Below are 14,093 nucleotides of genomic sequence, written 5' to 3'. Positions count from 1 at the left end.
TGTAATCAGTTACTTTCAGCCTGTGTGTGTCACTTAACATGAAACATTTAAACAGCCTGAAACAAACAGTCTGAAACAAACAGCCGGAAACAAACAGTCAGAAACAAACAGTCTGAAACAGTCTGAAACAAACAGTCTGAAACAGTCTGAAACAAACAGCCGGAAACAAACAGTCAGAAACAAACAGTCAGAAACAGTCTGAAACAGTCAGAAACAGTCTGAAACAAACAGTCTGAAACAGTCTGAAACAAACAGCCTGGAACAAACAGTCTGAAACAAACAGTCAGAAACAGTCTGAAACAGTCAGAAACAAACAGTCTGAAACAAACAGTCAGAAACAGTCTGAAACAAACAGTCTGAAACAAACAGTCAGAAACAGTCTGAAACAAACAGTCTGAAACAGTCTGAAGCAAATAGTCTGAAACAAACAGTCTGAAACAGTCTGAAACAAACAGCCGGAAACAAACAGTCAGAAACAGTCTGAAACAAACAGTCAGAAACAGTCTGAAACAAACAGTCTGAAACAGTCTGAAACAAACAGTCTGAAACAGCCTGGAACAAACAGTCTGAAACAAACAGTCAGAAACAGTCTGAAACAAACAGTCTGAAACAAACAGTCAGAAACAGTCTGAAACAAACAGTCTGAAACAGTCTGAAACAAACAGTCTGAAACAAACAGTCAGAAACAGTCTGAAACAAACAGTCTGAAACAAACAGTCAGAAACAGTCTGAAACAAACAGTCTGAAACAGTCTGAAGCAAATAGTCTGAAACAAACAGTCTGAAACAGTCTGAAACAAACAGCCGGAAACAAACAGTCAGAAACAGTCAGAAACAGTCTGAAACAGTCAGAAACAGTCTGAAACAAACAGTCAGAAACAGTCTGAAACAAACAGTCTGAAACAGCCTGGAACAAACAGTCTGAAACAAACAGTCAGAAACAGTCTGAAACAAACAGTCTGAAACAAACAGTCAGAAACAGTCTGAAACAAACAGTCTGAAACAGTCTGAAACAAACAGTCTGAAACAAACAGTCTGAAACAGTCTGAAACAGTCAGAAACAAACAGTCTGAAACAAACAGTCAGAAACAGTCTGAAACAAACAGTCTGAAACAAACAGTCAGAAACAGTCTGAAACAAACAGTCTGAAACAGTCTGAAACAAACAGTCAGAAACAGTCTGAGACAAACAGTCTGAAACAAACAGTCTGAAACAGTCAGAAACAATCAGTCTGAAACAGTCTGAGACAAACAGTCAGAAACAGTCTGAAACAAACAGTCTGAAACAAACAGTCTGAAACAGTCTGAAACAAACAGTCTGAAACAGCCTGGAACAAACAGTCTGAAACAAACAGTCTGAAACAGTCTGAAACAAACAGTCTGAAACAAACAGTCTGAAACAGTCAGAAACAATCAGTCTGAAACAGTCTGAAACAAACAGTCAGAAACAGTCTGAAACAAACAGTCTGAAACAAACAGTCTGAAACAGTCTGAAACAAACAGTCAGGAACAGTCTGAAACAGTCTGAAACAGCTGGAAACAGTCTGAAACAGTTTGAAACATTCTGAAACAAACAGCTGGAAACAGTCTGAAACAGTCTGAAACAGTCTGAAACAAACAGTTTGAAACAGTCTGAAACAGTTTGAAACAGTCTGAAACAAACAGTCTGAAACAGTTTGAAACAGTCTGAAACAATTTGAAACAAACAGTCAGAAACAGCCGGAAACAAACAGTTTGAAACAAACAGCCTGAAACAGTCTGAAACAAACAGTCTGAAACAGCCGGAAACAAACAGTCTAAAACAGTTTGAAACAAACAGTCTGAAACAGTCTGAAACAGTCTGAAACAAACAGTCAGAAACAAACAGCCTGAAACAGTCTGTAACAGTCTGGAACAGCCTGAGACAAACAGTCTGAAACAGCCTGAAACAAACAGTCTGAAACAGTTTGAAACAGTCTGAAACAACCAGTTTGAAACAGCCTGAAACAAATCATCTGAAACAGTCTGAAACAATTTGAAACAAACAGTCAGAAACAGCCGGAAACAAACAGTTTGAAACAAACAGCCTGAAACAGTCTGAAACAAACAGTCTGAAACAGCCGGAAACAAACAGTCTAAAACAGTTTGAAACAAACAGCCTGAAACAGTCTGAAACAGTCTGAAACAGCCTGAAACTTTCTGGAACAAACAGTCTGTAACAGTCTGGAACAGCCTGAGACAAACAGTCTGAAACAGCCTGAAACAAACAGTCTGAAACAGCCTGAAACAAACAGTCTGAAACAGTTTGAAACAGTCTGAAACAACCAGTTTGAAACAGCCTGAAACAAATCGTCTGAAACAGTCTGGTGTCACTGAGACGACAAACAACTTGTTGCCAGATTTAACTTTAAACAACTCAAACAGTTTCAGCACCGGACAACCTGGCTTTTATTTTGGCGGTCTGTTGTTGATGATGATGGCTGTGTCTCAATTCAGGGTCTGCTTTCTTCGAAGGATGCGGCCTTTGCGGCCCTCGAAGGCGAGTCCTTCGGACAGGTCTTTGAAAGCCTCGTCCACCGTTGTGGGGTGCATTTGAAGGAGCCTTCGAATTGGGACAGCCTTCGCGTGGCATTGTGACGTAACTGGCCTTCAAATGCGCCCTTCGAAGGCTGCAGACCCTGAATTGAGACACAGCCGATGTTTACAGTCAGTACAGGAAGTGAAGTGAGCCCAGCTGAGGTTCAGTTCAGACGGACTGGAGGAACAGAGAAGGTTCACATGTGTGTGACAGATAACTGAGAGGGGGAGGAGGACGACGAGGAGGAGGAGGAGGAGCAGGAGGAGGAGGAGGGGAAGGAGGAAGAGGAGGGGGAGGGGGAGGAGGAGCAGGAGGAGGAGGAGGGGGAGGAGGAGGAGCAGGAGGAGGAGGAGGGGAAGGAGGAAGAGGAGGGGAGGAGGAGGAGGAGCAGGAGGAGGAGGAGGGGGAGGAGCAGGAGGAGGAGGAGGAGGAGGGGAAGGAGGAAGAGGAGGGGAGGAGGAGGAGGAGCAGGAGGAGGGGGAGGAGGAGGAGGAGCAGGAGGAGGAGGAGGGGGAGGAGGAGGAGGGATCAAAGGGGCAACACAGGAAAGAGAGAAAGAAAGAAAGAAAGGAGAGGAAGTGTTTCACATCTGTAGTCAATCAGACTTTTTGTGCCACGTCTCAAACTTTGTTCATGTGGAAACTTTGAAGTTTACTGTTGAGTCAGCTAATCTGCTGTCAGCCAATCAGACTCATCGATCAGACTCATTGATCAGACTTATCTGAAGCTCGATGTTTTCACCGATAAATGTGCTTTTTCTTCGCTTCATTGAGACTCAATACTACATTCCCCATGAGCCTCAGCACGTCAGTGGTGTGGATAAGAGTGACTGTGAATAACAAACACGTCGCCATGGTTACTTACAGTGAAAACCTGATTGGATATCTGTTGGTGAAATGCACCCTGGGAGTCGTTCAGAGAGATTTTCTGATATACTTTCATTCAGAGTCAATGACATCATCGAGAGGAAGTGATGTCATCATCAACCGTGAACCTGCTGATTGGCTAAAGATTCTGGTTTGTGGGTTTTTCAGACTGCTGGCAGCAGCAGAGTGACGGAGACCAGACACAAACGCTACGCCATCAACCCCGTCGGACACAAGTGGACGCACCACAATCTCACATACAGGTATAGGTCAGAGGTCACGGGACATACAGGTCAGAGGTCACGGGACACACAGGTAGAGGTCAGAGGTCACTGGACATACAGGTCAGAGGTCACGGGACACACAGGTAGAGGTCAGAGGTCACTGGACATACAGGTCAGAGGTCACGGGACATACAGGTAGATGTCACTGAACATACAGGTAGAGGTCACGGGACACGCAGGTAGAGGTCAGAGGTCACGGGACATACAGGTCAGAGGTCACGGGACACAAGTAGAGGTCAGAGGTCAAGGGACATACAGGTAGAGGTCACTGAACATACAGGTAGAGGTCACGGGACACGCAGGTAGAGGTCAGAGGTCACGGGACATACAGGTCAGCGGTCACGGGACACAGGTAGAGGTCAGAGGTCAAGGGACATACAGGTAGAGGTCACGGGACACACAGGTAGAGGTCAGAGGTCACGGGACATACAGGTCAGAGGTCACGGGACACACAGGTAGAGGTCAGAGGTCATGGGACATACAGGTAGAGGTCAGAGGTCACTGAACATACAGGTAGAGGTCACGGGACACACAGGTAGAGGTCAGAGGTCACGGGACATACAGGTCAGAGGTCACGGGACACACAGGTAGAGGTCAGAGGTCATGGGACATACAGGTAGAGGTCAGAGGTCACTGAACATACAGGTAGAGGTCACGGGACACGCAGGTAGAGGTCAGAGGTCCCAGGACATACAGGTAGAGGTCAGAGGTCACTGAACATACAGGTAGAGGTCACGGGACACGCAGGTAGAGGTCAGAGGTCACGGGACATACAGGTCAGAGGTCATGGGACACACAAGTGGAGGTCAGAGGTCACGGGACACAAGTAGAGGTCAGAGGTCAAGGGACATACAGGTAGAGGTCACTGAACATACAGGTAGAGGTCACGGGACACGCAGGTAGAGGTCAGAGGTCACGGGACATACAGGTCAGCGGTCACGGGACACAAGTAGAGGTCAGAGGTCAAGGGACATACAGGTAGAGGTCACGGGACACAGGTAGAGGTCAGAGGTCACGGGACATACAGGTCAGAGGTCACGGGACACACAGGTAGAGGTCAGAGGTCATGGGACATACAGGTAGAGGTCAGAGGTCACTGAACATACAGGTAGAGGTCACGGGACACGCAGGTAGAGGTCAGAGGTCCCAGGACATACAGGTAGAGGTCAGAGGTCACTGAACATACAGGTAGAGGTCACGGGACACGCAGGTAGAGGTCAGAGGTCACGGGACATACAGGTCAGAGGTCATGGGACACACAAGTGGAGGTCAGAGGTCAAGGGACATACAGGTAGAGGTCAGAGGTCATGGGACATACAGGTAGAGGTCAGAGGTCACGGGACATACAGGTCAGAGGTCACGGGACATACAGGTAGAGGTCAGAGGTCACGGGACATACAGGTAGAGGTCACGGGACTGTCTCGCTACTTGTCTGTCTCTCTGCCTGTCTGTCTCTCTACCTGTCTGTCTCTCTGCCTGTCTGTCTCTCTGCCTGTCTCTCTGCCTGTCTGTCTCTCTGCCTGTCTCTCTGCCTGTCTGTCTCTCTACCTGTCTGTCTCTCTACCTGTCTGTCTCTCTGCCTGTCTGTCTCGCTACTTGTCTGTCTCTCTGCCTGTCTGTCTCTCTACCTGTCTGTCTCTCTGCCTGTCTGTCTCTCTACCTGTCTGTCTCTCTGCCTGTCTGTGTCTCAGGATCATAAAGTTTCCTAACACTCTGAACGTGGAAGACACGAGGAAGGCCATCAGCATCGCCTTCACTAAGTGGAGCGACGTGTCTCCTCTCAGCTTCACTGAGGTCACCAACGGCAACACCACCGCTGACATCACTATTGGTAGGCGGAGCTTCAGTTAGCACAGAGAAACAAAGAAACACAAAGAGGATGACAAATTAAATACTGTGTGTGTGTGTGTGTGTGTGTGTGTTAGGCTTCTACACCTTTAACCACACTGACTGCTGGTGGTCTCCTCTCCACCCGTGTTTCGATGGGCTGAACGGTGAGCTGGCTCACGCCTTCCTGCCGCCACGAGGAGAAATCCACTTTGACAACCACGAGTTCTGGATCCTTGGGAAGTCCCGGTTCAGCTGGAAACAAGGTAACTGTACTGAGGGACTACAGTACTACAGTCAGGGCCGGCTCGTCCATAAAGGCGAACTAGGCGATTGCCTAGAGCCGCACTCTGGCAAGGGAGGCGAAATGCGGGCCAACCGGGGCCAACTCATGAGCAAAATCAACTAACTGCAAGCTCACTAGACTACGTGTTCTGTATGATTTGCTGAGACATGTGTCAACCATGCTAAACCTGTAGCCGCCTCACTCACACAAATCAGCTCTTACGAGCCAATCGTAGCTGCCGCCTACTGACAACAATTTTGATTGTATTTCTGAAAAAAATGCAATGTGAGAAGGGTAATGATGTCTAAACAACCAAAATTATCTGGTTCCGAATATAAAAAGAAGATATTATTGAAGGAGCAAGCTCTCCAAAAACAGAGGGATTCGTTGTAAAAGTACATTGATCCCGGGAGTGTTAGTGAGGATGACGAGCCTTCAAGTGCATCACCAAAGACCTCTAACGTTAGCACAACTCCCGCCGTTGCTCCACAAGAGGAAGCAGGTGCAAATGTTAGCACCAGAGCAGGTACTATGCCTTCAAATCTGTCATCATGTCCATCACCATGTCAAGAGATTGCCAAGACAACTACCGGCATTTCTCTATAAGAAACAGCAGGTGCTAATGTTAGCGGCGCCACAACAGCAGACGGCAGCCTGCCTTCAAATCTACCACCAAGCCAACGAGAAAGTCAGGATATTGCCAAGTGTACACTTCTGAAAGGTGAGCTTTATTTACTCTTTAGCCTTTTAAGGTGCTGATTATACGTGCTTGCGCACATCTTATGTGTCTGTGTTTGATGCATATGAGAAAGTGGTGTGTTGGAGAGGTTTACACTGTTATTATTTAGTTTGAGTAGCTGAAATTGTATTATTTGGAAAATATATATGTGCTGTCATGATTGCTGTAAATAATTTGGAACCAGATTATTGGAGTTAACCTGTGGTTGGTGCGTTATTTGTATATGGATCCGCAAAATGCCCGCAAGTTGCGTAATACATATTTTATTGTTGACACTTTAAACACACTAGCGTTGCACTAGACTTTTTGCGTTATGTGTATAACGTATTAGCGTTTGTGTGTTGTTGGTGGTTTTTGCTTTGTGTGTGACACATTGCAGTTTGTGTGTTGTTGCTGGTATGGACCAGTACGTTGCAGATGTAGGCTTAGGGGCGGGATAATTGTTTTTCGCCTAGAGCGGCAGATATGCACGGGCCGGCCCTGACTACAGTACTACAGAACTACAGAACTACAGTATTACTACAGAACTACAGTACTACTACAGAATTACAGTACTACAAACAGCAGGAGTGTATTGTTTCATGCGTTAATAGTATTATGAGCTGATATGTAATGTAGCAGTCAGAGGTACAGGTGTGGTCAGGTGTGATCATGTGCAGTCAGGTGCGATCAGGTATGATCAGGTGTGATCATGTGACCCTGCAGGTGTGTGGCTGAACGACCTGGTCCAGGTGGCGGCTCACGAGATTGGTCACGCTCTCGGTCTGTGGCACTCCAGAGACCCTCAGGCTCTGATGCATCCCAACGCCACGTACACGGGACAGAGGAACATCGCCCAGGATGACGTGTGGGGCATCCAGAGACTCTACGGTCAGTCAGTTGTCAGTTCTGACAGTCGTGTTATCTCACAGCTGCTCACAGCACCTACTGGTAGTCCCGTCTTCATGGTGATGTTGGTGACTGTTTTTTCCAGCTCTGATGTGTGACCGTCCGTGTGTTTGCAGGCTGTGTGGATAAGAAGCGAGTGTGTGACCCGTGGGCTCGACTCGGCTTCTGTGAGCGGAGGAAGACCTTCATGAAGAAGAACTGTCCTCAGCGCTGTGACCTCTGCTACGGTGAGATGACATCATAACTGTCATCCTGTCACGAGTCAGAACCTAAACACAGTTGATTCTCTGATGGTCTCTCTCCGGAAGTTCAGACAGAAACTTAACTCTCTTTCTGAGCTACGTCCGTTTGTCTAACTGTCTCTTGGATGACATTTCTCTCATTTCTGTCCTCAGAGCCTTTGGAAGCAGTTACAACGCCGACACCACCACCGGCCAACGTCAAGATCAAGATGGTTCCCCGGGGGAAGGTGGTGGGTTTCCGCTGTGGAACCAAAAACCCTCGCTCACCGCCCAAAGTCAGGTCCGCCAATCAATACTTCACCCTGTTTAATCATTATAAAATGAAACAAAAATATAAATGAGGTGAAACAAACAACTGAAGGTTCAGTCTTGATCAAATTCTCAACACAATATCAAACTAACTTGTTTCCAGAGCTTTCTACTTCCTCTCATGGCCTTCCTGACCAGTTGTCAAGGAAGTGACCTGAGCAGGCCAAAGGAATAACTGCCATTTGTCATATAAAGGGAAGATACTCCATCCGCAGAGGAAGGCCATGACACGCAGCTGAAAGCTTTCAAAAAAAGTCTGGTCCCAAATAAAGGCCTGTAGAAATTAAGGTTGGGCCAATCGTCGTTCGTCAATGACTGACAGCCATCGACTACTGATCCCTGACCATCATAACACTGTGATTAACAGACTCCCCACCAGAGAGCACAATAAAGAGCGGTGTCACCTCAGAGTTCTTGTTGGTTGTGATATGTGTGGAGAGGAAATGAAAAGAAGTATGTTGCTGCTCAGTGCACTAACATTACGTCCTGTTTATTATTTTCTTATTAAACCAGCTCTGTTAGGTGAACCCAGGACACTCTGTTACATTTGTGGCAACAGTGGTTCCTGCATCCTGCGGGCTGCTGTTTCTCTCAATCGTGCCGTTTTTATACACAGTTTTCTTGGCTTAGCTTCCTCAGCTATTTGGCCAATGTTGTTTTATGCATATGAGGCTGAACAAAGCTAAGTTACAGACATGTGGTGCAGAGACGAGAACAGTTTTAAACCTGGCACGGGGATTTATGTTGGTGATACCAGGAGATAGTTTCCTCTGCAGGTTGAGACAGTTGGAGATTCATGTCAGAGCAGTGGTGGGAAACAGCGGTGGCTACAGTGGTGAGCTAATATGTAAGTGCTGCCTTACAACAACACTGAGGAGACATGCTGCCTCAAATTCATAAACAACGATGTCATCGTCCATCACGATGTTTCACTGTAGACATAATCATACAGTGCCTTGCAAAAGTATTCACCCCCCTTAGCTTTTTTCGTGTTTTGTTGACTCACAACTTGGAATTAACATGGATTGATTGAGGATTTCCATTATTTAATTTACAGAACATGCCGACAACTTTGAAGACGTTTTTTTTAATTTTTTTATTGTGAAGCAAACAACAAACAGGACAAAATAACAGATAAAGTCAATGTGTGTAACTATTCACCCCCCTAAAGTCAATACTTTGTGGAGCCACCTTTTGCGGCAATCACAGCTCCAAGTTGCTTTGGATAAGTCTCTATGAGCTTGCCACATCTTACCACTGGGATTTTTGCACATTCCTCCTTGCAAAACTGCTCCAGCTCCTTCAAGTTGGATGGTTTGCGCTTGTGAACAGCAATCTTTAAGTCTGACCACAGATTTTCTATTGGATTGAGGTCTGGGCTTTGACTAGGCCATTCCAACACATTTACATGTTTCCCCTTAAACCACTCAAGTGTTGATTTAGCAGTGTGTTTGGGGTCATTGTCCTGCTGGAAGGTGAACCTCCGTCCTCGCCTCAAATCACGCACAGAGTGGTACAGGGTTTGCTCAAGAATATCCCTGTATTTAGCACCATCCATCCCTCAACTCTGACCAGTTTCCTAGTCCCAGCTGCTGAAAAACACCCCCTCAGCATGATGCTGCCACCACCATATTCACTGTGGGGATGGTGTTCTTTGGGTGATGTGATGTGTTGGATTTGCGCCAGACATTCTTTGATGGCCGAAAAGTTCAATTTTAGTCTCATCAGCACTTTCCTCCATACATTTTTGGAGTCTCCCACATGCCTTTTCACAAAAACTCAAAACATGCCATTTTGTTTTTTGCTGAAAGTAATGGCTTTCTTCTGGCCACTCTGCCATAAAGCCCAACTCTATGGAGTGTACGGCTTATTGTCGCCCTATGTACAGATACTCCAGTCTCTGCTGTGAACCTCCAGGGTTACCTTAGGTCTCTGTGCTGCCTCTCTGATTAATGCCCTCCTTGCCCCGTCCCTGAGTTTTGGTGGGCGGCCGTCTCTTGGCAGGTTTGCTGTTGTGCCATGTTCTTTCCATTTGGTTATGATAGATTTGATGGTGCTTCTGGGGATCATCAAAAATTTGGATATTTTTTTATAACCTAACCCTGACTTGTACTTCTCAACAACATTGTCCCTTACTTGTTTGGTCTTCATGGCAGTGTTTGGTTAGTGGTGCCTCTTGCTTAGGTGTTGCAGCCTCTGGGGCCTTTCAAAAAAGGTGTGTATATGTACTGACAGATCATGTGACACTTAGATTGCACACAGGTGGACATCATTTCACTAATTATGTGACTTCTGAAGGTAATGGCATGCGTCGAATATATTTTTTGAAACATTCATAAAACAGCCCTCGGGCCCCGAGTCTCGGGGGCCCCCTGGCAACTCGGGGCCCAAAGCAGTTGCCTGTTCACAAGCTGCGCGTCTGGGGGTGAATACATATGCACATGCCAATTTTCTGTTTTTTATTTCTAAAAAATAGTTTTATGTATATATTTTTCTCATTTCACTTCATCAACTTAGACTATTGTGTTCTGATCCATCACATAACATTCAGATTAAAAAAACATTGAACTAAAGGCTGTAATGTAACAAATAGGTAAAAAGGCACTGTATGCTCATTCAGCAGACATTGCCCAACCCTAGAAACTGACCAACAATCTAAACCAGATAAAACATCTTAATCTGTCTTCATGCTGTTTTTGTCCAGCTGGTACAAAGATGGCGAGCAGATCCTGACCTCCATCCCTGGCTACATCGTCATGAAGGACCGAGATCTACGCATCGTTGCCAACGAGTTCAACGAGGGCGTTTATACCTGCCGCATCCATCGACGGGGAGACCTTGTATCCGCCAACTCCTGGGCCATCCGACTTAAACCAGAGGAGCCATCCAACAGCTGAGGATGTTGACAGGGATGGAGGACAATACATATACTGATGGTTCTGACAGAACTTCTCAACAACACTCAACTGATCCGTGGAGATGCAGAAGATTGTTTGATCTCAGAGGAAGCGGTTCTGAACATGTTTAGACCTAAAGGTGTTTCTGATGGTTCGTTCTCCACAAGCTCATAAACTGGACATCAGTCAACTGTCGCTGTAATAAATCAAACTTTGAAATGGTTCAGAAGCTCTGGGACTTGATTGAAAACTCATGGCAGCTCTGTGGTAACAACATGACCTCTTTTCATCGTAATCCTCCTGGCAGGATGTCATGTACCCTTCAGGACATCAGGTTATAAAACTCTGCAGGGAATAAAGTAATTCTCCCCGCAGTGTGTTATGTACCTGTACTCATCTCAGCAGGATTTCTGATGGGATATTATGTGCCCCTAATTCTGTAGGATGCCGTGTACCCGTAATCCTCTAGGACCTTGTGTACCCGTAATCCTGTAGGACGTGGTGTACCCATAATCCAGGCTGTCAGACAATAGGATGTTTTGTAGCTGTAATTTCTTGGTAGAAAATCACGTGTCTGTAATCTGCAGACGTGATGTTGTTGTAACCGTCCTGATCAGATTGCTGCAGAATGTCATGAACTCATATTACTGAAGGAATGAAGTCGTGTGTATGTAATCTGTAATCGACGAGTCCAACATTAATACAGTTTCTCTTGATGATATGTGATTGAGTTAATCAATGTATCCAGGAAGCCATTTTGATTGATTTATTTCTGTTCACAACAAACTGTATCAAAATGAAATGAACATCAACATGTTTTGGTTTAATACACCAACAGAACAAACAACAGAAATGATGAAAAATGAGTTTAGCTGTGTTTATTGTAGCCTGTAGAGCTGATATATTACCTGCTTATTAGCTGACTGTAATTAGAGTAACAAAAAAGATGATTAGCAAAGACAATGATGTAACCTCTCCTGTGACCTTTCACCTTTAACTGGTTTGTTTTCCTGCCTGTCAGCTGAGTGTGGACTAGTGGCCACCGTTGGTACTGCAGGTCATGTGACGACTGTAAAACAATAAATAATATTTTCCAAGCGTCACGTCCTGTATCGTCAGAACTGATGACAGTTAACAAATGTAAAACAAATATTTCCATGCCGTTGATCCAGCAGGAAGTCAGAGGAGGAAGTCAGAGGACTATACTGCTCAACAACACAGACGTCTTGAGCAGCTCTCATTGGACTGAATGAGGAGCCATCTTGGAATAGAAACTTCTTCTTAAAAATCCAGACTTGTAACGGACCGATCAGAATCTGTTCGCAGGTGTTCTGTGATTGACTCTGTGACCTTCTGTTTACATGTGAGGACTGATTTATGTGACATGATGTTATAATCTGAGAGCAGGATTTATTTTGAGACCAACTGACCTTCATTTGTCTCATTTCATCAGCAGAGTTCGATGTAGAAAACAGTCTGAGCTGAGTGTCTGATGTTTCATCGTGTGAACACAGTGACCTGTTGGTCAGACACATCTGAGAATTATCAGAAGTTTAATCATTTCATTCTGTTTTCTTCTCCAGCTCAGAGTCTGATTGGACGATCCTGCAGCCTAATGTTAGAGAGGTGGAGGTCAGTGAACAGACCTGCTCTATAACTACAACCATGTTTTCAACATGTGCACAGACTGTCTGGAAACTTTTAACAAAACCACCATCTTGTCCAATATTTTGCTTGTTTCGCCCACAATGCATTGCTGTATTTTTACCCTGATATCTTTAACTTTGAGTTTACATACAAATAAAAACTGGAAATCTTCTGACGCCCGGCAGCTGTTTGAACTCTACTTATGAACATGTGTCCATCTGTTGTAAACAATTCATGTTAAATAATAACTCTGTTTATTTACATTTACTCAATTATAAATTGTAAACAAACATTTAGTAGACATAATAAATTATTGAACTAAGAACAAAATAATTATGATAATATTTTATATAAAAAACAATAATATTTTTTTTAAATGACAGGATCATATTTTCTGCCTAAGATTTACAATTTAGATCATCACAGCAGGAAACTGCGCTGTTTATCAGACATGATGTATTAAACTCTGATGTTTATCAGATTTTCTTCCAGACGAACACAGAAGGAAACAAAAGCCTGAGAACAAAGACTCGTCTGGTTTTAACCCTCGCTGACCCACATCTGCTGTTTTCCGTCTGTCTGCCTCAGTGATGTGGGTCAAACCGTCTCCGTCCACACAGACAACAAACCTGCTTCATTAGCTCCAGATAACAGCGACATCACAGTTCATCAGGATTCAACCTTCATCTGTTTCTCGTCCTGAAACTATGAGTTCTCCTCACATACAAGAAAAACATGTTATAGACGAGTGTTCATGACTTTAGATGAAGGTGGTGTCAGGTGATGGTGTCGTCAGATGAAGGTGGTGTCGTCAGGTGAAGGTGGTGTTGTCAGTTGATGGTGTCGTCAGATGAAGGTGGTGTCAGGTGATGGTGTCGTCAGGTGAAGGTGGTGTCGTCAGATGAAGGTGGTGTCAGGTGATGGTGTCGTCAGATGAAGGTGGTGTCGTCAGGTGAAGGTGGTGTTGTCAGTTGATGGTGTCGTCAGATGAAGGTGGTGTCAGGTGATGGTGTCGTCAGGTGAAGGTGGTGTCGTCAGATGAAGGTGGTGTCAGGTGATGGTGGTGTCAGGTGATGGGGTCGTCAGGTGAAGGTGGTGTTGTCAGTTGATGGTGTAGTCAGGTGAAGGTGGTGTTGCCAGTTGATGGTGTCCTCAGATGAAGGTGGTGTCAGGTGATGGTGTCGTCAGGTGAAGGTGGTGTCGTCAGGTGAAGGTGGTGTTGTCAGTTGATGGTGTCGTCAGATGAAGGTGGTGTCAGGTGATGGTGTCGTCAGGTGAAGGTGGTGTCGTCAGATGAAGGTGGTGTCAGGTGATGGTGGTGTCAGGTGATGGGGTCGTCAGGTGAAGGTGGTGTTGTCAGTTGATGGTGTAGTCAGGTGAAGGTGGTGTTGCCAGTTGATGGTGTCCTCAGATGAAGGTGGTGTCAGGTGATGGTGTCGTCAGGTGAAGGTGGTGTCGTCAGATGAAGGTGGTGTCAGGTGATGGTGTCGTCAGATGAAGGTGGTGTCAGGTGATGGTGTCGTCAGGTGATGGTGTCGTCAGATGAAGGTGGT

At 45.4% G+C, this 14,093-nt stretch overlaps 1 protein-coding gene across 1 annotated transcript in view; it reads left to right on the top strand.

Annotated features, from left to right (window-relative positions):
- The window catches only part of mmp23bb (matrix metallopeptidase 23bb), a 13,799-nt gene extending 1,199 nt beyond the window's left edge, over nucleotides 1-12,600 (top strand). Inside the window, exons 2-8 of the mRNA XM_084351362.1 lie at nucleotides 3,590-3,684; nucleotides 5,397-5,536; nucleotides 5,631-5,798; nucleotides 7,263-7,427; nucleotides 7,562-7,672; nucleotides 7,841-7,967; nucleotides 10,701-12,600. Coding sequence (XP_084207488.1) covers nucleotides 3,590-3,684; nucleotides 5,397-5,536; nucleotides 5,631-5,798; nucleotides 7,263-7,427; nucleotides 7,562-7,672; nucleotides 7,841-7,967; nucleotides 10,701-10,893 — 999 coding nt within the window. The 3' untranslated portion in view covers nucleotides 10,894-12,600. The remainder of the gene's footprint in view (nucleotides 1-3,589; nucleotides 3,685-5,396; nucleotides 5,537-5,630; nucleotides 5,799-7,262; nucleotides 7,428-7,561; nucleotides 7,673-7,840; nucleotides 7,968-10,700) is intronic.
- The last annotated feature ends 1,493 nt before the right edge of the window (nucleotides 12,601-14,093 follow it).

This window comes from Pagrus pagrus (genome assembly GCF_965226575.1).
Source record: "Pagrus pagrus genome assembly, chromosome: 4".
Classification (NCBI taxonomy): Eukaryota; Metazoa; Chordata; class Actinopteri; order Spariformes; family Sparidae; genus Pagrus; species Pagrus pagrus.
This window is presented reverse-complemented; position numbering and strand designations above follow the sequence as displayed.